The sequence below is a fragment of the Bipolaris zeicola genome (assembly GCF_000523435.1).
Source record: "Bipolaris zeicola 26-R-13 unplaced genomic scaffold scaffold_1, whole genome shotgun sequence".
NCBI lineage: Eukaryota > Fungi > Ascomycota > Dothideomycetes > Pleosporales > Pleosporaceae > Bipolaris > Bipolaris zeicola.
This window is the reverse complement of record NW_006912050.1, coordinates 406022-433236: the sequence shown is the minus strand read 5'-3', so window position 1 is coordinate 433236 and position 27215 is coordinate 406022. Positions and strand designations below refer to the sequence as shown.

The window sequence follows — 27215 nt, the reverse complement described above, 5'->3', positions numbered from 1 at the left end:
CGTACATCGGATAGAGTATTCTTGGCGGGACAGAACTTCTGTGAGGCACCTCCGTACAACATGAAGAGTAATCATACAACAGCTGCATCTTCACCAAGACAGACAACAAGAGGAGCGGACAAAAGAAGCTAGCTTAGCCTATGCGGCATACTTCTATACCACTTCTCTTATTGTTCCACCGGCAGATGAATCCAACCCCAAGAGTTCAGAGACATGCACTCGACCCAGAGCCACTAACCAATTACCAACCAGCATACCGCACCACCACCATCACACAAGAGCCATCCAGATCCAGACTCACCCTGCACCCCGCAGCCAAGAAAACCGCGCACACGCATATGCACACATGCTCACATACGCCCTTCTCCGCCCTTCCACAAGGGATCCATCGTCGCACACCCGTCGCGCGTATATCACCACCATACTAAGCACAAGGATATATACAAGATCGCGGCAAAAAAAAACAAGCAAAAACGAAAGTGGAGAGAGAGAAAAAAGAATAAAAGGACTCCAAAACAGTAGCTGCAAGTACGTACGTATACAGCGGTTTAGAAAAGTGGAGAAGATGGGAGGGAGGAGGGGGGGAAGTTTCACATTTGACTACTAGTGGACACCTAGAACACAACGTACTTACTACCAGGGCATGACGGCTTAGCGCCAAAGCGATCGATCGAAGATGCTGGAAGCAAAAGACAGAAAAGGAACTTTTGCCCCGAGCCAAAGCACATACGCGGAATCGCGGAATCGGGAGGGTGGAGGCGTGTCTGTGTTTCATATTCTTCTGGTGCTCTTGTAGCGCGTATTGGGGGGGGGGGGAGCTGGATTTTCCTTGCTCGCAAATCGTGCTTCGGGCGTGTCAAAACTCTGCAGTCATGCCATTTTGCGTGACGCCTGTCTTAAATGCTGTGTTAAGTTGTTTCGGGTAAAAAGGGGAAAAGGTGAAAATCTGATGCAAACATGCAAATGGTGTGGTTTATTTTACGCTTATGCTTTACAAAAAAACTTAACTAGTATAGACAAGAATGGCCGTTTCTCTCTTTCCGCCAAAAAAATGTTCGTTATTTACAATAGTCCTTGTCTTGTAAAGAAAAATTGGTGAAGACAAAGACTGGGGGAGTTTCTCCACGGAGGATTAAGCGATTGGGATAGTTCCACGCTACGGTGACTTTATCCGGCTTGCCCTTCATCAACTCGCGACGCAGGTTATGCAGTAGTTTGTTTTCTTCCCTGCACTGCATGGAGGTGCTCTAGTACTCGAGGTCCTTGGCGTGCCTCTTGGTCAGAGCCTTGACGGCAGGGCCGGGGACAGGGTAGCTGGAGAAGGAGGTGAAGACGTTGAACTTGATACCAGGGTCGTTGGCCTATTAACTTGTGTTAGCAGTGCTCTGGTATGTCAATCGGGTGAAGGGCATATTGATCTTACAGTGTAGAAGCTGGTAGCGGGAGTGCCACCGCTGAGCTTTGCGGTTCCAGAGCCCTCAACCTTGAAGTTGACGCACTGGGGGTATGCTTGGGCACCGTTGGTCTGGCCGGCGGCGTGCAGCGCGATGATCTCGTGGCGAACGACGTAGTTGCCGGGAGCAACGTTAGGGAAGGTAATGTCCCAGGAGAAGTTGTTGGCGATCAGGTCATCGGTAGCCCACTTGCCGGGGTTGCTGCCCGACTTCCATGCCTTGGATGAAATCTTGGTCCACTGAAGGCTGGAAGGGTTGACGGAACCGCAGTCGCCGTTGCAAGGAGCAATGTACTCTTGGACGGGACCGACGTGGCTGACGGGCCAGGTATCCCACTTGAAAGTGACCTTGCTGCCTGGCTTGACGGTTACATAGGCACCGTTGCTCTTGCCCTGCTTGTGGCAGACAATGGCAGAGGTAGCAAAGGCATCGGGAGAGACGAAGCCGTTGTCGAGGTTGTCGGCCTGCCAGCCAACAGTGGCAGGAATGGGGTTCTGGTACTTGAGAGCAGCGTTCCAGCCCTGGTATTCCTTGCCATCGGCGATGACTTTGTCAACGTGACCGTGGGCTGCCACAAGGGGCGCAAGAAGAACGAGGAGGGAGAGCATGATGGTGGTGTTTGAGAAGGTGGAGTGAAAACGATCGTTTCAAACAATGTAGAGAAGAGAGTGGAAGTAAAGAGGCTGTTGCTGAGAAGTTCCTGTTGAGCAAGACCTTGAGGCTGGATTCCTTCTTCTTCATATACTCGTCGCCATTCTTCTAGCGTCATTCTTTCAACGCCTCCGCCTACCTTGGACCAGGTTTTCCGTACGCCTTGCAATCAAAAGATTCATTTCGAAGCACCTGTCTCCCCGGCTTCTGAATTGTGGACCATCCGATTGTGGAAAGGTCACCCCCTGTCGCCACACTCTTAGAACGTGACTGAACGTTGAGGTTCCAGTCCTGTGACTGGGTTCTGTCGATGTGATAGGCCAGGTGTGTAAAAATGGGGCCAGGATTAATATCGCTGGTGCAATATTCTCCTACACGTTGGTGTTAGGCAATATATTCTCGGCTAGGGGCGTGGCGCCTACTCGCAAGGTCACCAGCCATTTGCCAGCCTCATTGAGTCTATTGTGGAACATGCCATTCCCATAAGTTCAAACAGTGGAATCTCTTTCGGGCCATTAACGGAAGGATCATGGCCGCATGAATTTACAATCGGTCTCGGTAGACTCACGGCCAAGCCGGTAGCCAACGGTCGCGCTAATGGTCAACAATCGCAACACATCGCTTTCAGTACAATTACAGACAGCCATCTCTAATGTCAACAGCCGATGCACGGCAGTCAGCTGTTGCACTACCGTTACCCGACATGCACTAACTTTCTAATCCACGAGCTTGGAAGGTATTACTCGCAGCATTAGCATGATGATCTTGAATGGCTTTCGTGCTAGCACGTTATGTCCGATAGGGTGTGGATCCTTGTGGAGGTTAATTTGAATAGATTAGAGGCGCGGACCGCTCAACCGAACTTCAACCACATTCGTACAACACCAAGGTGCCATGAGTCTGAGCCTGCAGATGGTCGAAACAACCAAGGCAAACAAATTGGGGAGGATATCAAATAGGAAATCTTGACGTCAGGCACCTTCTGCCCGAAATGGCACACTGCGTTCGACGAATTTCTGGTAGCGTCGGACTCGAAGAAGGTTATCATGAACTCTAGGTTCATGATTCAAAACACTGACATTTGATTGCAGCATTATCTAGAAAGTAAGTTCTCGTATGATTTGGTGTGTCTGAGGGTAGTTGTGGTAGATGCATGTGTCCGGCGTTGGGTAGTTATGTTGCCTGGGAATTTCGCAGCTTAAGAACATCGCAGGTTGCATGCCGCCAACGCTTTCAAAGGCTTTTTGAGAAGTTTTGAGAAGCTTTCAGCGTTGTCCTCTGCTCCACTGGGTAAGCCTTGTGCGCTGATTGGGTGGCTGCCTTGTAACACGAAATGCTACAGATTAAGTTCAGGAGCCCGGAACGCGCCGTAGTAAGGTCGTCTTTTCAAACGTTGGTATCCACATTTGGCTCTCTTGGTATAGGCAAGGATCACGAATATGGAAAACCGAAATATGATTACGTGGTTGTTGGCCAAGTATTTACTACAAAGGTGTCGCTGATTTGGATGGGTGATTAGGGCGATTGAGCTCCCAATTGTCCCTATGTTCAGTACACAGTCTTTGGATCCACACAACGAGTAGCTTCCGCACGTGCTCTGTATCAGCCCTGAAACGACGGACCTACTGCGTACATACATGTGCATGTATGAACGGACATATTCTCGTTCGGCGCCAAGGGTATCATGTACTGAGTGGGCGAATAACAGTCTTGCATAGGCAAAGTCAAGGTTGAAGAAGTTTGGTCTCAGCAGCTGCACCATGTGCTGGAATTGGCGCTGCGATAAGAGAAGGGTTGTGCAGGGCCATGGATCCAGTGTGCCCAACAGCTAGTACCTGCACAAAAGCATCGCGCTTCTCGGTACCGCAAAGACACGTTGTGAGGGTCATATGATATCGCGTCATGTCGCAACGCCTAGGACGCGGCTACTACTAGATACTTGGACGTTGATGGAAAGCACAACGACGGGACAGGCAGAGAATAAGCTGCATGTGAACGCGCTAGGACCGCGCGGGTGAGTGCTGACCGATACCCGCGATCGACGAACGACGCGCATCGGGTGTGTCACGGGCAATTGGTTGCGTCATTTGCTGTCGCATCGTCATTTTGGAGGCCGGGGAGTGGAGTGATGGCTGGTATGCGCGGTCAAGAATGGGGTTCGAGAATGTTTATGCTGGTGGTGGCCAGCAGCTATTTTTGAAGCTCGGAAAGTGTGGAAAACATGGTGGGGATGACGCGTCATGCCAGGGCGGACCCAAGAAAGCCACTGAGGCGGACGAACAACAAAACCACCGGCGAGCCCAATCAGCAGCAATGGGAGCAGGCGGACCTTGGGAAAAGAAAGGAGAGGGTGAGACGGAGCAATCCGCAGGGCTCGCAAGGCGCAACAACAGAAGGGATGCCGGATGGTTAAGGCAGACTGCGCCTCGGCCGAGGGTGCCATAGGCTGGGCGTGATGGCCGTTTGGGACTGTTTTGCACCGTGCAAGTCTTATTTGTATCTTCCATAGTAGGCCGGGCTGGGGTGAAGGAGGGTGGGTGAATTACGCGTTCTTGGGACGCCAACAGCTTCGGACGACGCAGCTCGACGTCGACCGGGTGGGGAAGGATAAGCCAGTTGCGGCGGGCGAAACCCAGGCCCAGCCAATGGGAGACGATCGACAAGACCTAAGGCTTCGAGGCCGACGCAACCCATTACATACGACGTACGGCGGTTTGGCAAGAAAAGCTTGCGGCATCGACAAGACAAGAGATCAAGCAGGCAGGTGGGCGCAGCCGTCAGCGCGCACGGCGGACTCGAGTATATAGCTACACCAAGGCACCCAAAGCGGCTTGCGCCAAGGCATCCATTCTTCCCACCCTCCCCACGGCTCTTCTCTATTGCTCTTGCTGGCTTGGTGTGACGTTGGCCACATCACCTCATCATCGTGTTCGGTAATCGTAAGCATAATACGATTGGCTCCCTCTCTTTCGTCCATTCGCACCCTCCAGCATCTTCCGGCACTTCCGCTCTACCAGGCCCTCGCCATTCACAAAACATCTTTCATCCAAACACTCTCTTTTTCATTCACTCACTGCCCTCTCCTCGTCATAACTTCAATCGCTCCCTCAGCCCCGACCATCGACTATTTGCCATCTGCTGTACCCCGCTATTACACTAGCCCACTTGCACTACACCACAACCATCATCATGCCTCCATTCGCCCCACCCTCCGTGGTCCTCCAAAAGAGAGACAACATGGGTTTCAACCTCGCTCCCGCTCTCATCATTTTCCTCGTCATTCTCGGAGCCGGTGGCCTTGTATGCTGCGGCTTTGCCATTTTCCGATTCTATGGCAAAGACCCTGATTTAGAGGCCTCTCTTTACAATCGCTCGCCCGAGCAAGACGCCTACATGCGCGAAGTCAGAGAGCGCAACTGGTCCAGGCTTCCCCAATTGGGAATGATGAAGGGCGTAAACTATTCACAACAACAACATGCCCATGCACCCATGAGTCCAAGGTAAGCCCTGTCCACTTTCACCCCTCACCATGTCCCGACGCTGACCCTAGTAGCGCCAGCAACACCACTTATGGATGATGCACAAACAAAGCAACTTTCTGCACATTGATGCAGTCAGATAAGATACGATGCCATCACTAGATGCCACCGTAGTAGCCATATTGGCTAAACATTCAAATACGATCAAGAATGCACGATGCTACGACCCCAAGGCGCACGGAATGTGATTATTTCGAGAAGTTTTCGGTGCATATACGCACCCTTCCAGTATGGATAAGAGGTAGTACGGACTCGATACAAGAATCTGCATCGAGTCTGCGGGTTCGCTCTGCGTTTCGCACTGTCCGAGTATCAGCTGCAGAGGCGCAAGTGCGGTGCTGCCGACCAATGTGATTAAGGTCTTCACGAGCGGTTACGATAGTGTCTAGGTCCTAGGGGGGAAAGCTTACCCGAACACAGATACGGGCGCTCAACTTCCAGCGACGGACCATGAAGTGGGGATGAGGTGGTTTATAGAAGCCGCGACTGAGTGTTGTAGGAGTTCCAGCTTCAGCCCGATTATACCAACGGGCCATGTAATCCAGGTCGGATTTTTCTTTCCTTGTGATCATGCTGCTGTTGTGATGATGTTCCCTTGTAAGTCATCAAACTATACGACGTTCCTGGCCTTGGCTACTACTAGCATGGTGAAGTGCATTACAATGACCCGCATCTCCTAAAGTCTCTTGGGTAAACACCGACAACTAGTCACGTTAGACGACATGCTGCATGGTCCACCGCATCGCAGATGCTTCCAACATGGGACTAAAATAATAAGCATTACACATGTAGAACGCAAGACCCTGCAGATTAACTACATCTTTCTCACCCCAAGTAGCCTAACACATAGATACACTAGAGATGATCGAGATATTGTAATTGTTGCGACATGCACCAAGACGTGCCTGTAGTGCAATGAGGAGTTACCGAACAACGCGTTAGAAGATGGTCGCGTATACCAGCATTTACCAAATCTCGCTTGCCAAGGAAGAAGATGATCGTCTGCTTTTGGCGAAAAAAAAAAGATAAAATCAAAAAGGAAACACCAATATCTGAACGGATCCCTCCCGTTTACTATATAACAAGAGGCAACACCAATGTGCGGAATCATTGCGTGGAGACTACGCGTTCCACCACGTCTCCGGCAGTTTTTCGCAACCGGGCCGGCCTTGGTTACACTATTCGGGTCATCTCTTTGCGCCGCCATGTCGCACTGGAAGTGGATCCTCCGTACCTGATTTGTATATATACTGGTATGTTGGTTTGAAACTTTTTTCTGCCCTATCATTTCGCCTAGTCCCACAAAAGTCTCCCGGACATGGACATGTCAATGCTTTTTTTTCTTCTCTGGAGACTTGCAGCCGGAGTTGCTCCGACGGGGGGTTATGACATAGCTGGGACCCATCTACTACGGCTTTTGCACTGTTGTCCAACCCCCAGCCTTGTTTTTTCTTTGGGTCTGGCCGCTGGGCTGGTATAGGCTGGCGGATAGTTGCTGGACGGAGAGGAATAGTACTGCATAGCTTGAGCTATCTAGAAAGGCTGCTAATGAAATCAAAAACGTTGTTGGGAGGTTGCCCAGGATCACCCCTCACGCTAACGCCTTACGGTTATGTCTTCTTTTCAACTACCGAATACCTGGGTATCCAGAGGCAGAGCTCCTTTCCGAACACTGTAAGCCCGTTTGGAAAAGCAAGAGGTTATTGTATGTTCCCCGCCAATCTTGAGTTACATCGCTGCTGTAGTACTGAGGTGGTAGGCCAGAATTATGTATATGGGCCACCAGTAACTAGTATTTCTCTGTAATAATCAGGAATGGAGTTTATTCGAAGAAGAGCCTCATCATCATTTCTAACGTCTCTGCATACAAAACTTATGCCTACCACCACTACAGTAGATGTAGTTACTATCGTGCCCAGAACAGGCATGCCTGCCGCCCCCGCTGATCGTCCCACTCTCAACCCCAGCCATGGCAACCAAAAGCACCAAGACTTCCCCGCATCTAGTCATCTGACTAGTCCTATGCACTAATTGCTGGCCACCGATAGTCTTTGACCTTCTTCATTTGTACAATCTCCGACTATCGGCTGGCACTTTTTGATCCGGATCGTCAGCGGAGTGACGTCGGCGTGGCCAAAGTACATGAGTGCTTGGAATAGTTCGGTGAGGCTCACATCAGCCATGCTACCGTGAACAGAGGTTACCACAGCCATCCGTGAGCGGGGATAGGGCCGATTCGGAATGCATTACGGCGAAAAGAGCACAGGTAACGTAACCATGGCCAGTTGGTTATGTAGTACTACATACATATGTAAGTGCTTGTAGGCCATTATACGGCTTGGAGCTCCCGCTTGCTCTTCGTTGCACCTTCGCTCTACATTCCCTTTCCTTAATACTGCAGGTCCATCTTGCTACCTGACTGCAACATGCGCAACAAAGTGCTACTCGGTGTGCTTTCCAGCGTGCCTCTGCTAGTCTCAGCACAATGCCCAGAATACAGCGACTACGCGAAAGTGGTACATGAGCCGCTAAGCTCAGGCAAGTACCGTCTTGCCTACCAACGGCCGTCAGAAGAGTGCCGCACCTTCAAATCCCAAGGCCTTGAAGACCTCATCACCCGCATGAAGGACGTCATCAAGGATCCGGATCTATACCGCCTTTTCCAGAATGCATATCCCAATACGCTCGACACGGCCATCAAATGGAAGGGATATGCTGCTGATAATGCAGAAGAAGAATTGACTTTTGTCATTACTGGAGACATCAATGCAATGTGGTTACGCGACTCATCGAATCAGATGCAGAGCTACCTGCCACTGCTGAACGCGAGTAGCGATGCCAATTCCATTGCAAGTCTATACCGCGGTGTCATCAACTTGCAGGCGCGGTACCTGCTCACATCTCCATATTGCAACTCATTTCAGGCACCCACCGAAAGCGGTATCCCTCCAGCCACCAACGACTACGCGAATACAGATCAGGTCCACCCTACATACTCTAACCAGAGTGTATTCGAATGCAAGTATGAGCTGGACTCGCTCGCGGCGTTCTTGCAGATATCCGCCGATTACTACCAGGCAACAGGAGACGTTGAATTCTTTGGGAAATTCAAGTGGGCACAGGCTGTTGAAGCCGTTCTCAACGTAGCAGATGATATGACGCTCCCTACATATGGTGCGGACGGAGCTGTTTTGGATAGCCCATATACATTTGAGCGCTCAAACGTACTAGCTACCGAGACGTTTTCCAACTATGGAATCGGAAATCCAGTCGCCAATGGTACAGGCTTGATTCGAAGTGGATTCAGGCCTAGTGACGATTCTACCATCTACCAACTCTTTATTCCTGCCAACATGATGTTTAGCTCATTCCTGGCGCCGACTGCTGAGATTATGGGAAAGTTGAATGGCACCAACACCAAAGCGCTTGCGCAGAGAATGTCTGCACTCTCAGAGTCACTGCGCAATAGCATTGAAAAGCATGCGACAGTTGATCATCCGACTTTCGGCAAAATCTACGCGTTTGAGGTTGACGGGTATGGCGGACGCACCATCATGGACGACGCCAACATTCCGGGCCTTCTCTCTGCGCCCTTTTACAAGTACCCGGTCAATAACGAGACGTATGCCAACACGCGCAACTTGGTTCTCAGCGCAACAAACCCCTATTACATGAGGGGGCCTGTTATCAACGCAATTGGCGGACCACATGTAGGATTGGGTAAGGCGTGGCCTATGGCATCCATTGTACGAATCCTAACGAGTAATGACGATGCTGAGATTGTGAACGAGTTGAGGCAAATCGTTAGCAGCACTGACGGGTTGGGCCTCATTCATGAAAGCGTAAACTCGTTCAACGCGAGTGATTGGTCAAGGCAATGGTTCTCGTGGGCGAACGGGCTTTATGGGCAGATGCTTTTGGATCTTGAAGATCGCAAGCCGGCATTGCTGGAGACGAGTTTCCAGTAAAACTCGGGAGGCTAGTCCTGTCACGGACGGACGATTATCGGAAATGCAGTCATCCTATGCCCGTCAATGCACCAGGGCTTGAAACCATATGCTACAAATGTCATATAGATTGCTAGGCAACGCCCGCTGTGACACGTCGTCATTGCTTTTTGTCCTTTTGCTCGACAAGTGACCCTGCATGCAACTGACATGTGTTCAAGGGACGAACGATGTGAGGTGGAACACATGCCTGCAGCGTACCAAACCCGTCCATGTGCAAAAAAAACAACAACAACAAAAAAACACAGACAGGCTGTGCATGACACGCGCGCACCCGCTCCCGGACGTAGGCGTTTGCATTTGCAGCATAGCAGAATCAAACAAAACAGGGTTGATGGATGCCGGCACCAAGGGTTCTCGTGGCCGTCATGGCAACGTAACAGGCTCCGCTTCCAAGGTATGCAACGCAATGCAATGCAAAGGGAGGCCTCGGCCTGGTGATACTAACGACTGGCCATGCCCAGCTCAGCAGTGAGACCTGTGCCGCAACCAGCGCTACACTATCGACTGTCAGGCGTTTGTGACGGCCACATGCTTTGGCTACATGTCTAGGCTGGCCTTGGGGTTGGGGCGAGGCTCGCCGTTGGTGGGAACGGGGTCGCATGAGGAGCCGGCTCCGTGATGCCAATGGTGGTCGTGGTCATGGTCATGGTCATGGTCATGGTCGTGGTGGAGAGAAGCAAGCAAACAGCCCCCACGAGATAATCCATGCCGTGTCCTCAGCAACGACCAGGACCGGAAACCCGGCGACCATGCTGTTGCAACGCCTCGTGGACGCTCGACCTGCTGTGAGTGGGTCGCTTGGTCGGTAGGAGACGATCGTGCCAGGGGCCTGCGAGTTAAGCGTCACTGTGTGGCGGCCCCCAGCGTAACCGCGCGCTCCCTTGAATCGTGTCTGGGATGCCGTTGGCCAGCGACGACAGGGGAGCCTTGAATCAAGCAAGATGCGATCTACCGTACCTTTTCAGCTCCTCCCGCGGACAACATGCCCATGGCTTGACTTCCTGAACCCTATGCGCACCCTTTCTCGTTCTCTTGCACTCGCACACGAACCAGGCCCGTCCGCTGCTGCGCGACCCAAACTATCCGTCGTGGTGCCAATTCCAAGGTAAATACTAGCGGCATCGATGGCCTCATGTGCCCCCGAGGGCAACACTCTGCCGTCATGGAGTTTGCACGGCTGAGGAAATGAAGGAGCTGAAGTCTCCTCTCTGGTGGACGGCCCCGCCAGCCAACGGGAGCGCATCATCGCATAAGCCCGATAATGCACCTCAGAATCTGGCGTGTTTTGAATCAGGCATCTAAATCCATCTGCTCAAAAGCCCTCGTCTGCTTGTCATTGCCCTTTTTCTTCTTCCTGGCATAGCGAGAAGGCGCCAGTGGCTGGCTGTCATTCGCGTGGTGGCTCCCCCCCGAACAGAACAACCTACATCTCCGACCTACGATCCGCCGCCTGCTCTCTTTCCTTTTCATACCCTCTTTTACTCAGTATACACAGGCCCCTCGGCCCGTTTCGCATAGAGTGTTTCACTTAGCCGACATTTCAGCGATTTGGACGTCGATGCTAAGCGCTCAGCCTGCATCCTCCCCTCACCACCTATATACCAACATCATCCACAGGCGCCAAACCCACCAATCTTGGCCCTCCCCAACTGAGCCTCAGTCTCCACAATCCAACACTGTGCTGCCGGTCGGCAACAGCCTGCATAAAACATCGAGGCTTTTTTGTTTGCTGCGGAAATTTCCCAGGCCGGCTCTCCATTCCCCAGGCAGCGTGTGCCTCCCCCGGTCAGCCTCGCCGTAATCCGACATACGCCCTCGAGGACTCGGTTTCAGCATTCTTCTAAACGCTTGACTTGCGCCCACCAATCACTGAATTGTTTTGCCCCGTTTCCTGGACATTCCTCTGACGCGGCCATACACAAGGACCAGGCTCAAACAATCCAACACATACTTCTGCATGGACTTCTATATTTGACACTCTTGGTCCCATGCAACTCCTCAGACTGAGCCAGGGCTTAGACGCATACGCGCTTCAAAGTTGACAGGCCTTGCCGTTATCAGCCTAGATTCTTCCGCTATCGTGGCCATGGACAACACCACGCTCCACACTTTTCTCTTGTATGTCTACCCCCTCTGTGCCTCCTACTTCAGTGCCCGTCGCTCACCCTCGTATCAAGCCACTGCCCTGCCGCACTACGCAGTGTAGTATTACTTGGATCCTGGGATAACTTTACCCGGTCATATCCACTGGAACTCGACTCACGCGGGGGCCGTAATATATGGAAAGGTTGCTTTACTTTTTCTGACATTATCTGCGACGGAGACCTGACCCAGCAATCACCAAAACGGGACGGACCACTTAAGATGGGTGGCACATATTGGTACTATGTAGGTTATCTGCCCTGCTAAGAGGCTTCGGAAACTGACAGTAATATAGTACAAAGTTGATGGTGATGAGGAACTCCACAACCCTGCTGAAGAGTCTACGACATTTTGCCCTCTTCTGCCAGGTCAACGCCTCAACGTTCTGGATGTACCTCGTGAGGGACACAGTCGCAGCGCCTCCGATACGACTTCCGCTTTTACACGCAATCCCAACGATAGATATCTTACGCCAGTTCCACCTACGCCTCCAAGGTCGCATCCTTCTGCACGGCCAACGGGGACTCCAGAGGCATCTACGCTTCCTTTGCCTTCGCCCTGGACCCCGCGGTCTGCTACACATGCACCCATGGATTGTTTCTTGTCGCCGCACAATGTGCGCCATGCACGAAGTGCATCGGCATCGCCCTACTTGCCTTCTACTCCCATCTTCGCAGACTTCAAGGCCCTCAAAGACAAGCTAGCCTCGAAACGAGCCAACTCGAGAAATCGATATGGATCGAAACCCAGAGAGTTGGACATTAGCTCGCCTGTGCTTGTCAGTGGTGGAGAAGATCTCAATCTCATCCCTTTATCAATGTATCGTCCATCAGTTGAATCAATACGAGAAGCACAACCAGAAACTACGCCGCAACGATCTTTACCTTCATTGAGAAAGAAGTTCTCCCCATTAGCATCACATCCTGTGGACCCTGATCTAGACTCGGCTTTTGGACCTGCCGAGCTATCGGCCATCGAGGAGCGCCCTACGCGCAGACGATCGCATGTGCCCTCATCAATCATCACCAGTGAATTCCAGGTCGAGCAGTCTAGACTTCGTGCCAATTCAGCAGATACACGGCGAACACGGCACTATCTCTTCTCCAACGATCCATGGCTCACCTCACCCAAGTTGATGCAAAACCCTCAAGAGAAGGATACCGTGGTGGAGGATGACACCCCATCCGCCCCTATCTTATCGCGCCCCTCAAGCTACCTTGGAGCCCCAACGCCAGACGAGCGCCCTACATCTAGCCATGGCGAGCGCCCCAACCCAACATTCCGGAAGTCGCTCCTCGACAAGGAGCTTCCCGCACTTCCCCGTTACCTAATACCCGCACCCCTATACGCCTGCAACCGCTCTCCAACCACGAACTCGGAAGCCGAACAGTCAGAAGACGAGTTTGAAGAAGCGGATGACGAAGAGCGCCTGGATAGCTTGAATTTGGATTTGGATTTGCAGTTTCAACAAAAAGCCCGCAGCCACTTCTCTACCTGGAGCAACGATTCCATCGGCTACACCTCCCCCATCTCAGACGACGATGAAATCGTCCTCTCCCCAACCTTCAGCTCCCTCACCAGCAACGACAGCGATGGCGAGATGCCCCAGGGTCTCTTAATCCGCTACTCATACGCGGACCCCACCCCTTCCTCTCCAACCCACCTCTCGCACCTCCTCTCCCAAATCCAGCTCCAAACCACCACAACCACCCCATCCTCCCCCTCTTCCTCTTCCTCCTCCTCCTCCTCCAACAACAACAACGACGAAGACGAAGAAGAAGACTACGACCAAGACGACACCACCTCCACCCACCGCATCTCCACCCCACCCCGCCTCTCCGAACTCCGCATCTCAACTTTCGGCTCCGACCTCTTCTCCTCGCCCCCCTCCTCGCCCCACATCCTCTCCACAACCTCCTCGCGCCGCTCCTCGCGCCGCCAAGCCGCTTGCTTCGGCCTCGGCTTCCAGTACAGTCTGCCCGCCGACGAGACAACGAGCAAGAGTACGCTGGCAGAGAGCGAAGTAAGAGGTGTAGAGAGAATCATGCATCAGCGCAATATCAGTGTGCATAGGGAGAGCGCGGTTAGTCGCCTTGATGCCCTGATGGAGGACTTTGGCTTCCTCGGTGATGCCGTTATCTGAAAGTCCCAGATCCCACACACACACCTTCTTGCTTCTATTCCTGTGCGCTCTGCCTTACTATGCGATTATGCGCGCGCGGGTTCGACACTCATATATATATATACCTTGATATCATGACATTACCTATCTCGAGATCTTGACGGCCGATTACAAATCTTAGAAATTCCTGAGCTTTTTTTCACGCGTAGCCACCGCTTCTGCTTGTTTTTTTTTGATACCTTGCTGTTTTTTCTTCTTCTTTCCCGGGGCGGTTGGGGGGGGGGACTGTCCACGCTTATCGACCCTCCCCCAATCTTTCTTTTTCGGGCTGTCTATAGCTTCTTTTATTATATATATATATATACCATTGACGACTTTTATTGTTGTTTATTGTAACAGCGGGATTAAGCGAGTAGTTGGGTGCAATATAACTTTGGATATCTTGATGTATCTTCTTCTTCTTCTTCTTCTTCTTCTTCTTCTTCTGTGTGGTGAACATGTGTGGGTGCTGTTGTCATGTATTGTACCTAAAGCAGTAGAGCGGTGGGTGCAGAAACATTTGCATGCAAGCTTGTTTGCTTTGCAGATAATGCATGGCCAAAAACCACCATGAGAATAAGTAGATGGCCACTTTGTGGAAATGAAGTGTTACATGCGTTCCTTGTCTTGGTCGGCAACCTTTTTCCTTGTCGAACATTGAACACACGACATGTTCATTTCACATAGCAGGACGACTATATGCTGTGCAACTACGCAATGATACATCGGCTTCCACCTAGGCGGGCACGTCATAATCTTGTCCTTCAACACAAATTCATGTCATTTCCAGCTTCAAGTCTATCTGGACCCCTCTACATCTAGCTTCCCAGGAAGAGCCCTGGGAAGCTACCCTCCTCAGCATAATTGTCCACTCCTTACTGCTGGCAATATATTCCGTTTGCGACTTCAACACAGATATGACATTGTTTATGAAATGGTGTAGTTTTCGGCAACAGACTTTACGTCTTTGGAGAAGCTGATCTCTTGACCCATGGAGAGCAGGGTTACAGACGAGACCTGTAGTCTTGGTTAGCATACTCCTTCTACTGTGCCTATTTTTTTTGAAAGCAAGCATGATGACCATAACAAAGACTTACATCTACATCCACAAAAGGTGTGCTCTTGCTGAAGCGAATGCTCATGGGGAAGAATTCAGAGTCACTGCCGGCTTGAGCCTCAAACTCAAAGCTGCCGGAGCTGTTCGCTTCATCAACAGCACCAATGTTCCACTCAATGCTGTCGCCGCTGACTTCATAGACAGCGTCAAAAGATGACACGTTGGGCTCGTCCGTCTGGTAAGGAATAGTGACGGTGACGTCCTTGAGCGAGTCGCCACCAGTAAGCTCATACTCGACTGTGATGTTGTACATGTTACCAGAGTCCTCAACCCAGACGCGGAATGTGATGGGTGGGTCCGAGATATCGTCTGGTCGTGGTGCCAGCTTCCACTTCATGACGCCAATACCCATGTTCGATGGGAAGCCCTTGCTTGTGTCGGCAAGCTGGATGACCTTGTCGTTCCTGAAAACTGTCTTGTCAACTTTTGGATGTGTCATAAGTTGAGCGCCGCGAGTGTCTCCTGTAGCCAGGTCAAGCTTGACCTGAGTGAAAGAAGCATCAGTGATCTTGAGTTGCATCTCGCCCTTGACTTCAAACGACTTAAGAAGACCTTCGCGGTCGAGTCTCGCCGAGATGGTCTCGTTGGTGGTAATATGAACAGGTTCGCGGTCGGTCGAGGTCGATTGGCGTGCGCTCGCTGGGGCTGCTACAGCGGATGCACTTGGCTTAGGTGCAACAAGCGGCTCCTCTTCAGCTGGCGCGACCTCACCAGTCACTTGCTCGTACATGTTGCTGGTCTTGTTCTTCTTGCCGAGCTGCATACCCTTCTTGCCGAGAGCCAATGGCTTGCTCGACGCCTTCTTCTTCTCGGCTTCATACGAGTCGTAGGTGTCGGCAACGTTGGTCGTGGGCACGCTGGGTGTGAAGGTAGGATACGATGGCGATCGACCTCCCATTCCACCTCCGATGCCACTTCCCATACCTCCTCCCATGCCTCCGCCTGCTCGCTGTGATCTCGACATCTCCTTGCGCTGCATCTCGAGCTGCTTGGCCCGGCGCTTGCGCTCTTCTGAAGCCTCAAGCTCCTTGTTCCGTGCGATGATCTCTTGAATACGCTCCTCGTGTGACTCCATGTCCAAGAAAGTCTTGATCTGGCTTATGGTCAAGTTCTCCCTGTATCCCAGTGTGACAATCTCATCAAAGGCCGTCAGAAGCTCGAAAGCGTTCTTGAGAATCTCGCGCTCGTCGAGAGACTTGCATATCGAGGAGCAGACCTGAGCGAAGAGGTGCAGAGTGTTGATGTCTTGGAGGATGTTGGATTGTAGGTTGGTGATCAAGACCATGTAAAGTTCGTCGAGGGGCTGGTAGACGTAGCGCACGTTGTCCTGTTCGCAGGTGGTATGCTGGGTTCCACTGTCGGCGAGCTTGGGGAAAGAAGCGAGGAGAGCCTCAATGCGGGAGCGCTGCATTTCCCGGAATTGGCGCGAGAGGACTGCCTTGCCGCCTCTTGTGCATATTGAAGCCGCGAGGACCACCTGGCTTCGTCAGCTTGGTGCGGGTGGACAAAGGGTCGACTGTTATGTGTCGTGTACAATTGCATACCATTGTGGTTAGTGTCTACCTGGTGATATTGGGAAGAAGGTGGGAGAGGCTGAAAAGCAGTGGTGACTTGGGTGGTAAGGTTGTGGACGTGTAGCCGCGTTGCTGGAGATGGTGGGGAATATTATTGAGACGGACAGTTGTTCAAGACAGCAAGCGTATCTTGAAGGCAGGTTCCAGGAACAAAGTGTAGCAGAGCCAACCAAAGATGCTAGCAAGACCGGGCAGGTTGTCTCTGGGTATTACGAAGGCGAGTTGACAGGCACCGCCTCTAAGGTGCAGCTGCACCCAGTCGCAACACCTGGAGGTTCCAAGTGGACACCTGGAGTCACGTGCACGCGCATTTGCCTAGCGCCGGCTGCCATTGTTAAGTAGCCTCTCCGGCCCATGCCCTCTAATAGTCATCACCAGCAACTCTTCAACTGCGAATCCCGCATCTAGGCAGCCTCTCTTGTGCGCTCAGATTTGCAGCCCTAAACCGATACGACAGAAACACTGGCCGCTCCGGCTTTTCCGATAGGTTTACACCAAGTGCACGTAGTGTACACGTTCTGCTGCCACTTGCCCGCTCCCACCATTCTTCTTTCCCGTACTAGCGCCAACACCGCTGTGCGCACTTTGTCTCATTTACACTGTCCTCATCACCCTCACCCTCACTCAGTCCACATCTTCACGACTGCAAAACTATCAGAGACCGCCTCACCATGCGATTCTAGCTTTTATCTGCCACAGTGCACCCACCATCAAGTTTGCGTCCCTTTATTGCGCTTTGTTGCATCGCCACCTTGTGACTTGCACCAAGCTCTGACGCGCTCCCCACGCTCCTTTATCTACGCGTTTCGACCGATATACATACCTAGACCCACAAACCCCTTTGTCGCCATCCCACAGCTATCATGGCTACTACTACGCATCCTACGCCTAGTTTCGACATCACTGCAGCCGATGACATGGACTTGCACTCGGACGATGGCATTCTCGGCTACAACGATGGTGACATCGAATTGGATTTAGAGCCTCCGCCTGCATATGGCCCGGATGATGATGTCTCTATCGGCGATGCTGCCTCGGCCAATGGAATGGATGCCCAGATTGCTCCCGGCGGTGACAATGATGATTACATGGTCGACCAGGAGGATGTCATTGAAGAGGACTATAGTTACCAAGATCAAGACGTCGATGTGGATGTGGATGTGGATGTTGACGTCGACGTCGACGTCGACACCGTTGCCGAACAGCCCGCTGCAGCCGACCCCGCCGCAACTCAGGTGGAAGCTGAAGTCCAAGATGAAGACCTACTTGACTATTCTGAAGAGGACGATGATTATCACGACACAGCGCTTCGTTCACCCTGGTTACAGCAACATGATTCTATGCAAGATGAACCGGGTCCGGTCCAGGATGCACCTGCTCAGCAAGACGAACCTCTTGAGATGCAGAATGTGCCTGCTCAGCAGAATGAACCCTCTGAGACCCATGATGCGCCCGCTCAGCAAAACGAACCCCCACAGGCGCAGGATGCACCAGTCCACCAGGACGAAATACCTGCTGATTTACAAGCTCTAATGTCCACGAACACAAGCAAAAACTCACAGAGCCCACATGCGCACTCTGACGTCGTTGCTGACGGAAGCACGAAAGGCGATAACAATGAGATCTCAACCTGTGCTCAGTCAGCTGATCCCAATGAAGAAGATGCTCAGACTGATGGTGACGATGGCGGCATTACGCTCAAAGACCAAGAGGAGCATGCAAGTGCCGAAAGTGGCCACAATCACATGCAGCCTCCTCGCCATGATCATGATGAATCTGCTCAAGTCAATGAACATGGGGAAGATGCTTCTTTTCAGCAGCTACCACCTGTCACTGTGAATTGCATGGGCGAAGAGCTATGGCTTTTCAAGCAGCATGACTATGAGAATAGTGGTGACTGGCTCCTTGCTGACGTATCAGTGGCCAAAACGAGCATGTCGGATCTTTTCCAAGCATGTCGTTCAGCATTGGGCCACGAGGTGCTGAATGGAATGGAGATTGGCTTCCGCTTTGATCACTTTCAAAACATGGAGCTGTTTGAAGAGAACACGGCTTGCGTAGCCATCTCCCTCGAACGCCTCGTGGGCTATTACCATGCGCTCCATGAACAGGATGGTAACAACGATCCAGACTCGTTTTACGTGACTTTGATGTATCGCCCACGCTTCGCTACCTTGCTCGCAGACATAGCAAGATATGCTGACAACGGACGTGGCTACTCTGGGCTCGAAGCTGCTATCGCTGCAGGCGAGACTAACTTTCATAGTGCACCTCTTGATCCTCCAGCCGAGGAAAACACCGAATGGGATACTGAGGGGCAAGAACAGGAGCAGGTCCAGGATCAGGAGCTGCAACATGGGGATGATGAGGAAGACAGCCACGAGAGAGATGCGAGTGAGCAATCAGAAGAGAAAGGTTCGAACGGACAAACGTATGAGGAAGATTTGAATGACGCTAGGCCCGCAGAAGATGCAAACGAGCAAAGCAATATTGAAAACCAGGCTCCGCAAGACGTCAATGTCCAAGTGCATGCAGGAGACCAACCTGAGCTAGAGGATCAAGACAATCAAGATGAACAGACTTACGCAGCAGCTGAGCCTCAGCAAGATCCTGGCCAGGAGTATGGTCATGAAGAGGATGGCACGCAAGACTCTGTCGAGGAAGGGGGTGTTGAGGTTGGCGAAAGCGTAGAGGCTGCGACTGAAAACGTGTCTACCGGAGGCCATGAAGAGGATGTCGATGTGGATCACGCACCACAGCCTCCTAGTTCTAGTGAAATCTCTACAAACCCACAAAGGGTTGAAGGCTACCCTGAACAGACACGCTCACAGTCTCATGAGCAGACTGCAGCGGAACTGGAGGCCCGTCGCTTGCAAGAGGAAGGCGACATTATTGATTACAGTGATGGAGAGGACGAGGAGTCCGCTGCTGTCGAGGGGGTTGAAGAAGCACCTCATACTGAGCCATCGCCCTCGCCCGCCACTGTGCAAGGCGACGAAACATCCAACGCGGAGAGGCCGTCACCTGCTGCAGGATCGCCAAGTATTGGCAAGCAAACAAACGCAGACGAGGACCAAGGCAGCTTCGACGCCACAGAAGACCCTAACGTCGACGCCGAGCAGGACTTTGACAGTGATCCCAATGAATACTGGGAATACGATGAAGCCCTTGAAGCCCTTGAAGATGTCGACCCTGATGAGTCGCAATCGGATGAAGTCCAAAACGACAGCACCAACTTTGAGTTTGATGGCGATGCTAACCAAGACTATGGCGGCTATGAATACCAGGACTTGGTGCAACAAACAGAGGCGGAATTCACAAATGGAGAAGATTTTAATGGTGGTGAAAACACTGCAACGGATGGCGATTACTCGACGAGCGCGAATGATGTCTTGGATGTGGACAATGCGCAGTGGACTGTCGACCAGAACCTAGGCCAAGACGTTGCGGAGACGACGACGGGACATGAAGACGACAATGTCGAGGCTCAAGACGAAGAGGACGGCGTGGCTGGACAGCTCGGCAGTGCAACGTCTTCGGCTGCAGATCCTACGACGGCCTCGTCTACTGATGCCCATGATGTGTCTTCACAAGGACGCAAGCGATCTATCGACGAGGCTGGACATGGAGTGGACATTGCATCCGACTCTATAGGTACGGCGATGGCCTGGTTACCCTTGAAGCGAAACGCAAACGCTGACTTCGTATATGTAGACGCCAAACGCGCGCGAGTGTGAAGGCGCCCCGTCCTCTGAGTCTTCGGGTCTTCAGACATACTAACAAGCAGTTACATGGACACGCCATCCTGGAATCTACCCAAGTTTGAACTAATACAAGTGTATACTAACTGTAGGACCGATATTGCAACGCACGACGAGATTTTGATTTATTTTTTTCTGGCTTTGGCGAGGGGCAAAAGGTAAGAGGGAAGGTAATCTCTGGCGATTTTCCTTTGTTATACCCCGGCACCACCTTCCCGGATTGTGACTTTTGCACTGGTTTTGGTTGGCTGGCGATTGGTTTGTAGTGCGAACAACGACTGACGTGACGTTGTTTGCATGGTCGTTTTGTTCTTGATGGGGTGGAGGGGAATAGAGGGCGCGAGGCAGTTTGAGCGATATACCCAAGTGCTTCGAGGCACTTTTTGCTTTTTTTCTCCAACGTAGCCATAAGGCCGTAGAGACATGTTGAGATTCTCAATAAAAGACTGCAAGGCTAATGTGGGGTTTTTACTATTTGCAGCTCTTTGTGACGATTGCTCAGCGTGGCCTAGGAAATTAGGCTCCGGTTGCAGGCGATGATGACACGAATGGTCTAGGCTCTCCATAATTTTGTGACCAGGTTGTGGGGAAGAGGGTTACGAGGCCTGCTATTTTGGGGCGACTAAAGACGGCATGACGAGGCGCAGTTTTTTTTTAAACATTATCGACAGCCTCAGCGGGCCACGTGGTGGAGAGATGTAGATAGTTACGAGGGTGCACGACAAGAGGAGAGGGTGCACATTGACACGAGGCCAAGGGCTCTGGCATGTAATTGAGAGGCGGATGAATGGTTGGGCGTCTTGTTGGTAAGTAGTAGAGACAGAGGCCGCGTCGACTGCGTGACAAAGGGATCGGCAAGCTATGACCTTTGCGTTGAGTGAATCGGCCGTGAAACGTTGGGGCGGGCTGACTGGCGCGCCGGGGGAGTCGTAGAGGGTGGCACGCCACCTGGGAACGAGCAAGGCAAGGCAAGGCCCGACAGGTGTTTCTCCTTGTTGGCGCAGACTGTCCATGTCCATCCGACGGACCAATACTACTACATATGGCTACATTCGCATACGCCCACGCTTTCTTGCCTTGACACGACGCTCGCTTGTTTCTTTTTCTGGCCTGACGCTGCTCCTTATGTACTACTACCATTACTACCATTCTCTCCATTTGTACCACTACTAGCCACTCACTCCCATTACCGCCAACGACTGTGACGACCTGGCCTGCTGCCCTCATCGCATCTGTCTTCGTTTCGTCCGTTCGTTTCCAAGACGCCTTTGCTCGACACGACACAGTCAAGCACAGGTTCCTTGGCCGTGCTTTGGTGAAACACGCAGCGCCTCTGCGCAAGCATTCCCGACCCAGACTGCATCGTTGCTGCTGCAGCGTCGCCTCCTCAGCACCCTCTGCACACGCCATTACCAATAGTGCACGACGGTAGCCGCCGCGTTGCTCTGTTCGGCACTCGAGGTCACGATACGGAGGCCTATCGATAACCCGCCTGCGCCCACACTGCACCTCTGCGTCTAGCCCGCCGCCACGCCACGCTGCGCTCCCCAACCCACCCTAACTTCGGACCCCGTACACAGCAGCTTCCACCGCGCACACCCTCTCCCACACACACCTCTTCGACTCCAGTCTTGCACCGCGACCCGTCCACTCCTCCCTCCATCTTCTGGTCGCGATTCCGCTGAGACAGGTCGCATAGACCTCTACCCGGCGCCATCATGGTCGAAGACAAGTACGTTAGATGCGCCCGCATCGCCCTGCCGCCAGCGACGACGGGCCACTGACTGTGACGCCAGATACATAGGGCTCATGCTGGCCATGAGTTCGTCCCTGGCCATCGGCGCGAGTTTTGTAATCACCAAAAAGGGTCTCAATGCCTCCATCGAGAAGCATGGCTTCGACGGAGACGGCTTTGGATATCTCCAGAACCCCGTGTGGTGGGCAGGCATCATCACCAGTGAGTGCGCCTACATCGCGACACGCTGCCACTGCCCTTTGCAGCGCTGACTTGCTCTACAGTGGTACTCGGCGAGATATTTAACTTCGCTGCATATGCCTTCGCCCCCGCCATCCTCGTGACCCCCCTCGGAGCTCTCTCTGTCCTCATTGGTGCTGTCCTCGGCTCGTACTTTTTGGACGAACAATTGGGTCGTTTGGGCAAGATTGGCTGCGCAATATGTCTGATCGGCTCCGTCATTATCGTACTACACGCGCCGCCGGACAAGGAGGTTCAGTCGGTCGAGGAGATTCTGGACCTTGCTCTACAGCCTGGTACGTCTATCCCAGCTTCCCATATGCCTTTGTACAGCAGCGACTAACAAGGCATGGCTACAGGCTTCCTCTTCTACTGCGCCTTCTGCGTCGTCTTCTGCGTCTTCATGATCTACAAGATCGCGCCCAAGTACGGTCGCAAGAACCCCCTCATCTACCTTTCCATCTGCTCAACATCCGGTTCCGTTTCCATCATGTTCATCAAGGCTTTCGGTATTGCGCTTAAGATGACATTTGCGGGCAACAACCAGTTCACGCATCCTTCGACATACGTCTTCGTCATCTTGGTAGTCGGCTGCATCCTCACTCAGATGAACTACTTCAACAAGGCGTTGAGCCAGTTTTCCACGAATATGTACGTCTCCATGTTACATGCTCCGTCCATATGTACTAACTTTTGCGACTTAGCGTGAATCCCCTCTACTATGTTACTTTTACTACCTGTACACTTGTTGCTTCTTGTCTTTTGTTCCAAGGCTTCAACACCACGTCTGCGGTCAACACTATTTCTCTCCTTTGTGGTTTTCTTATTATCTTTTCTGGTGTATACCTTCTCAACCTATCGCGCGAAGACCCCTGCGCCGACCCAGCACTTGGCTCTCGATTCGACGGTCCGCCATCTGATGCCATTTCTGGCTTCCCTACAAGACGCAGTATGCAATCACGACGCAGCGGAGATCCTTACGAGCACCAGTCCAATGGCGTTATCCGAAACAGCAGGTCTAGCTATGCAGATGCGGGGGACAGGAGCGCACTGATGCACGACTACGATGCTGAGAATCAGTTCGAGCTGGGCGATCTTGCCGGTGATAGCGATGACGATCTGGAAAGTGGGCGCAACACAAAGCGACCCAGCTTTGACGAGGAGACGCGCCTGAGTGGCAGACTCAGTGGGACAGGCAGAGGGCGGGTACAGAAAGAGTCTGTGCAACCAAAGAGGAATCATTCAGCGCGTCGATAGAAGGACGATGAAGTGTGTGCATAGAGAATTTTGCTATCCTGGGTCGTACATGGGTGTGTCTTGCCCGCTTCGTGACTTGGGAATTAGATATGGTTTGTGCAACACATTGCACCGCACAGTGGCGTTTACGGCTCTTGTTGTAGTATTGGTTTGAGGGATTGGGAGATGGCCCCCGAGTTAAAGGTGCCGGCCACTTGTATTTGTACTACGATAGCATGACATGGATACCCAGAGGAATCCCGGCGATTATGCTGGGTATCATTTCTCCACAGATGAATACCAGACATTCATATTCCGAATCATCAAGACGCGTACGTTTGTGCAACCATGAAGCTGAGGCGGCCAGATGGGGATTGTGGCTACTGTGTCAAAGTGCTAACTACCAGAATATTGCCCCGCGTCTCCTTTGGTGTGACAAGGCACGAGTAATCTGCGAACGTGATAGCGCGACTGCACTAGTCATGTTCAGACTAGAACGCGCTTCTACAAACAAATCACAAGCACTGAATACACACCCCAACTTCTTGCCCTTTCCACACAACGGCCCTCGAGGCCAGCAAATCAGCAATCATGGTGACTGCAAACCCATCCCAAGAGCGGCAGCTGCTGCTACAGGCGGAAAAGACCCTATTACATCCAATTCACCCGCACCTGATATCCTACTGCCCTAGCATGGATCTTGTTGCAGTAGTCACGGATGAAGAGAGTCTCGATGTCTACAGAATCAACGGCCAAAGAGCTTTTGGTCTGAAAAGAAAGAGCGAGGATGTGTGCGTCGATGCCATGCAGTGGGAATTCAACGGCAAAAGTATCGCTGTTAGTTGGAGCGATGGGAGCACAGATCTGATCAGTGCAGAAACAGGCAAGGTTACGCACAAAGATGTCATGCTACCGGATGTCGAGGAAGGAAGTGGTAGCATGACGGAAGAGGCTCCAGTACGGGTCAAGTGTATGGGCTGGGGTCTGAACTTCATCAATGTCGATGCTGTAAAAAAGAGGACAGGCTTAATGTCCAAGACGAATGGCGCCACTTCTGAAAAGACTGATGCATTCGGGAACCCTACAACCGAAGACTGGGATGCTTTCAAGGACGACACAACGTTGGAGGATTTTCTGCAGCGACAGCCAGATTTCCAAACTTTGGATATTGCACCCGACCTGCCAGATCAACTTGCGATGATGGACGCGGAAGCGCTATTGCCCAAGCTTCCTGCGATACCGCTCCCACCAGCACTACCGTTCATGCGCATATCGCAAGCAGATTCCGGTGCGTTTGGTTCTCAAGCCGAGGTGGATTCGTTACTGCATTCACATCACTTGAAGGATCATAACTCTGTGGACATGTTCATCCGTTTGTCTGACCGAGGGACCGTACATCCATCAATATACGATTCGCTAGAAACGGTCAATGTCCAACTGCCAAAGGCATGGAACACACTACAGATGCCGCTGTTACATACAAGCCATCCATACAGCTGTACTCACAGCCTTTTGATGCGGACAATCTCTGCCGCATCACCAGCAAGAAAGAGTATCGCCTTTGTTCCGCTCACCCTCAACTTCATCCCTACCGCGGGAATCTACCTCCATCTCATAGCCGCAAAAACATCACAGTTACAGAACCTTCTTCTATATATCACACAAACCCTGCAACGGATCAGAGCTTTCTTCAAACACGCGCAAGATTTACCGCGCAAGTTTATGATGAACATCAGCGAAACCCTCGAAGAGAAAGAGCTGGGAGACCTAGTCACGAATCTGTTCCATATAGCATGTACAGGAAATTGTAACCCTACAATGAAAGAATGGCTGGTCGACGAGTTGGCAGAAGCAGGCCATAAGCGTTGGGACACGACTGTCACATCGTCCTTTACAACACTTCTTGCCCTTCTTCACGAGAACCTTATCCCAGCGTTGGACCGCTGCTCTATTGTCATATCACGTTTGCGCGGTCTTGCGCAGTTTCATGATCGAGACTGGATCTTCAGCGGACCCATCACCGACTTCTCAGCACTTCTAGAAACGCTGAAAAATATGAGGCTGCTCGCTCATACCGCTATGCTCTATGCAACAGAAGAGAAGCGCCAATTCCACAGCTTCAGCAAGTGGCTGCGTTTCACTATCGATTTCCAGGCTACAGAGCCGGAATCTCAATCGCGCGTTGAAATGGAACAACGGGATCCGGGAGTCGATGTATCACAAGTCCTTGCATATATCCAGTATGGTCTCACCAAATCTGATGTTGCTCTCTACTTGGGGCCGGAAGCTCAGTTAGATCCTAAAAGTCGAGAGAAGGAGGCAGCAAGCTATGAAGACACAAAGAGGGCGATTGCGTTATTGAAAGAAGGCGCGACGTTCAAGGAAGAGGCACTGTGTTTGGAACATGTACTGCGACATTTGGCAACAGGTGTAACGGGCTTACTAAAACAAGTGAGCAAATGGCAGCAGGCCAATATTCAAATGGACTCGGGGCTTGTTCTCGAAGACATGGGAGCTGAAGATGAGGAATCGAACATTGTGACAGATATGCGAATGGTATCTGAGGTAAGTAGAATATCCCCCAAGTCCAACGTCAACTACAATACTAACTTCTCAAGAAACTTTCCGACACAGCCTCTTCCGACACCATATCAACCTATATCCTCTTCTCGTCAAAATCCACACCAGCCCACTTGCACATCCACCGCCTCACTCACACCCAGAGTATATCCCACCTAGCGCGCGATCTCCACTCCCACGCCATATCCACACTGGACTTTAGCACGGAAACCGACTCCTCGACCAAGATCCTCGACGCCAAATTCGCAGATGACGAAAACTTGCTGGTTCTGTTACAAACCCCACAGTCAGATGGCGACCGCAAGAAACACTCCAAACCAACAAACGTCATCGTCTCTCTGCCTTGTACACATACTACTGTGCCGCCACCGATTCACAAACAGCAGCACCACCAGTACCAGCATCAAAAAGAACAGCTGATATCATTCACCCCCCTTACTTCCCCCGCTTCAGTCCCATCTTGCCTGCTCCCTCAAGGCAAACCCGTGTCCCTTTCCTCTCGACACACCATCCCTGTGACGCCAGAGGACATAGAAAAGCACACGCGCCACGTATTCGAAGGCCGTTTCACGCCCCTCAAGTTGGTGGTTAATGGGCGAAAGGACAGGAGGGTAATTGTGGTTTTGGGAAGCGACAGGAAGCACTATAGGATCTTGGATATGGATTACAGTGTCAAGAAGAAGAGGAGGAAGAGCAAGGTCAGTGCACATGTGGAGGACGACAACGATGACGACAGTGGGAGTGATCAGGATGGACATCAAGGGTATACAAGTCAGCACGTAGATGGGGATGTCGAAATGGGTGGGGCATAGTGCTGTCATGTCAATTTATTACACTTGTAGTTACCACAAGACCGAGCTTCAATACATCATATCAAGTACACATGCACACACACTTTCAAAAGTACAGACCAGATGCATTTTTATCGGAATCACATTCCCTAAAGAACCTATCATGCATGCAAGCCACAGTAGGGAAAAGCCTAGCTTGCCGACAAGTTTCCATTTCGTTATAA

At 51.8% G+C, this 27215-nt stretch overlaps 11 protein-coding genes across 11 annotated transcripts; 8 read left to right on the top strand and 3 right to left on the bottom strand.

Annotated features, from left to right (window-relative positions):
- Positions 1–680: 680 nt before the first annotated feature.
- Positions 681–926, top strand: COCCADRAFT_81298 (uncharacterized protein; the record flags this gene model as incomplete). Its single annotated transcript, XM_007708444.1, has 1 exon — positions 681–926. A coding segment is annotated over one exon (246 nt), but the record flags the coding sequence as incomplete, so codon positions are not given.
- Positions 927–1247: 321 nt separating this feature from the next.
- On the bottom strand, positions 1248–2062 carry COCCADRAFT_81058 (lytic polysaccharide monooxygenase; the record flags this gene model as incomplete). The annotated part of the gene is made up of 2 exons (XM_007708443.1): positions 1248–1361; positions 1424–2062. The coding sequence occupies 2 exons, from the start codon at positions 2060–2062 to the stop codon at positions 1248–1250; spliced, it is 753 nt and encodes a 250-aa protein (XP_007706633.1).
- Positions 2063–4273: 2211 nt separating this feature from the next.
- Positions 4274–4799, bottom strand: COCCADRAFT_31947 (uncharacterized protein; the record flags this gene model as incomplete). The annotated part of the gene is made up of 2 exons (XM_007708363.1): positions 4274–4605; positions 4652–4799. The coding sequence occupies 2 exons, from the start codon at positions 4797–4799 to the stop codon at positions 4274–4276; spliced, it is 480 nt and encodes a 159-aa protein (XP_007706553.1).
- A 495-nt stretch (positions 4800–5294) lies between these two features.
- COCCADRAFT_81447 (uncharacterized protein) lies at positions 5295–5683 on the top strand (the record flags this gene model as incomplete). The annotated part of the gene is made up of 2 exons (XM_007708442.1): positions 5295–5605; positions 5659–5683. 2 exons carry the CDS (start codon positions 5295–5297, stop codon positions 5681–5683), a joined length of 336 nt encoding a protein of 111 aa, XP_007706632.1.
- A 2387-nt stretch (positions 5684–8070) lies between these two features.
- Positions 8071–9612, top strand: COCCADRAFT_81190 (glycoside hydrolase family 125 protein; the record flags this gene model as incomplete). The annotated part of the gene is made up of 1 exon (XM_007708441.1): positions 8071–9612. The coding sequence occupies one exon, from the start codon at positions 8071–8073 to the stop codon at positions 9610–9612; it is 1542 nt and encodes a 513-aa protein (XP_007706631.1).
- Positions 9613–9837: 225 nt separating this feature from the next.
- Positions 9838–10092, top strand: COCCADRAFT_81089 (uncharacterized protein; the record flags this gene model as incomplete). The annotated part of the gene is made up of 1 exon (XM_007708440.1): positions 9838–10092. The coding sequence occupies one exon, from the start codon at positions 9838–9840 to the stop codon at positions 10090–10092; it is 255 nt and encodes an 84-aa protein (XP_007706630.1).
- A 1648-nt stretch (positions 10093–11740) lies between these two features.
- COCCADRAFT_81167 (uncharacterized protein) lies at positions 11741–13939 on the top strand (the record flags this gene model as incomplete). Its single annotated transcript, XM_007708439.1, has 3 exons — positions 11741–11772; positions 11832–12042; positions 12092–13939. The coding sequence occupies 3 exons, from the start codon at positions 11741–11743 to the stop codon at positions 13937–13939; spliced, it is 2091 nt and encodes a 696-aa protein (XP_007706629.1).
- A 945-nt stretch (positions 13940–14884) lies between these two features.
- COCCADRAFT_31943 (uncharacterized protein) lies at positions 14885–16621 on the bottom strand (the record flags this gene model as incomplete). Its single annotated transcript, XM_007708362.1, has 3 exons — positions 14885–14974; positions 15055–16551; positions 16619–16621. 3 exons carry the CDS (start codon positions 16619–16621, stop codon positions 14885–14887), a joined length of 1590 nt encoding a protein of 529 aa, XP_007706552.1.
- An 890-nt stretch (positions 16622–17511) lies between these two features.
- COCCADRAFT_21635 (uncharacterized protein) lies at positions 17512–20385 on the top strand (the record flags this gene model as incomplete). The annotated part of the gene is made up of 2 exons (XM_007708325.1): positions 17512–20302; positions 20363–20385. The coding sequence occupies 2 exons, from the start codon at positions 17512–17514 to the stop codon at positions 20383–20385; spliced, it is 2814 nt and encodes a 937-aa protein (XP_007706515.1).
- A 1742-nt stretch (positions 20386–22127) lies between these two features.
- COCCADRAFT_313 (uncharacterized protein) lies at positions 22128–23641 on the top strand (the record flags this gene model as incomplete). The annotated part of the gene is made up of 5 exons (XM_007708303.1): positions 22128–22141; positions 22206–22366; positions 22429–22680; positions 22744–23035; positions 23089–23641. The coding sequence occupies 5 exons, from the start codon at positions 22128–22130 to the stop codon at positions 23639–23641; spliced, it is 1272 nt and encodes a 423-aa protein (XP_007706493.1).
- A 570-nt stretch (positions 23642–24211) lies between these two features.
- Positions 24212–27012, top strand: COCCADRAFT_312 (uncharacterized protein; the record flags this gene model as incomplete). Its single annotated transcript, XM_007708302.1, has 2 exons — positions 24212–26185; positions 26239–27012. The coding sequence occupies 2 exons, from the start codon at positions 24212–24214 to the stop codon at positions 27010–27012; spliced, it is 2748 nt and encodes a 915-aa protein (XP_007706492.1).
- Between the last annotated feature and the right edge of the window lie 203 nt (positions 27013–27215).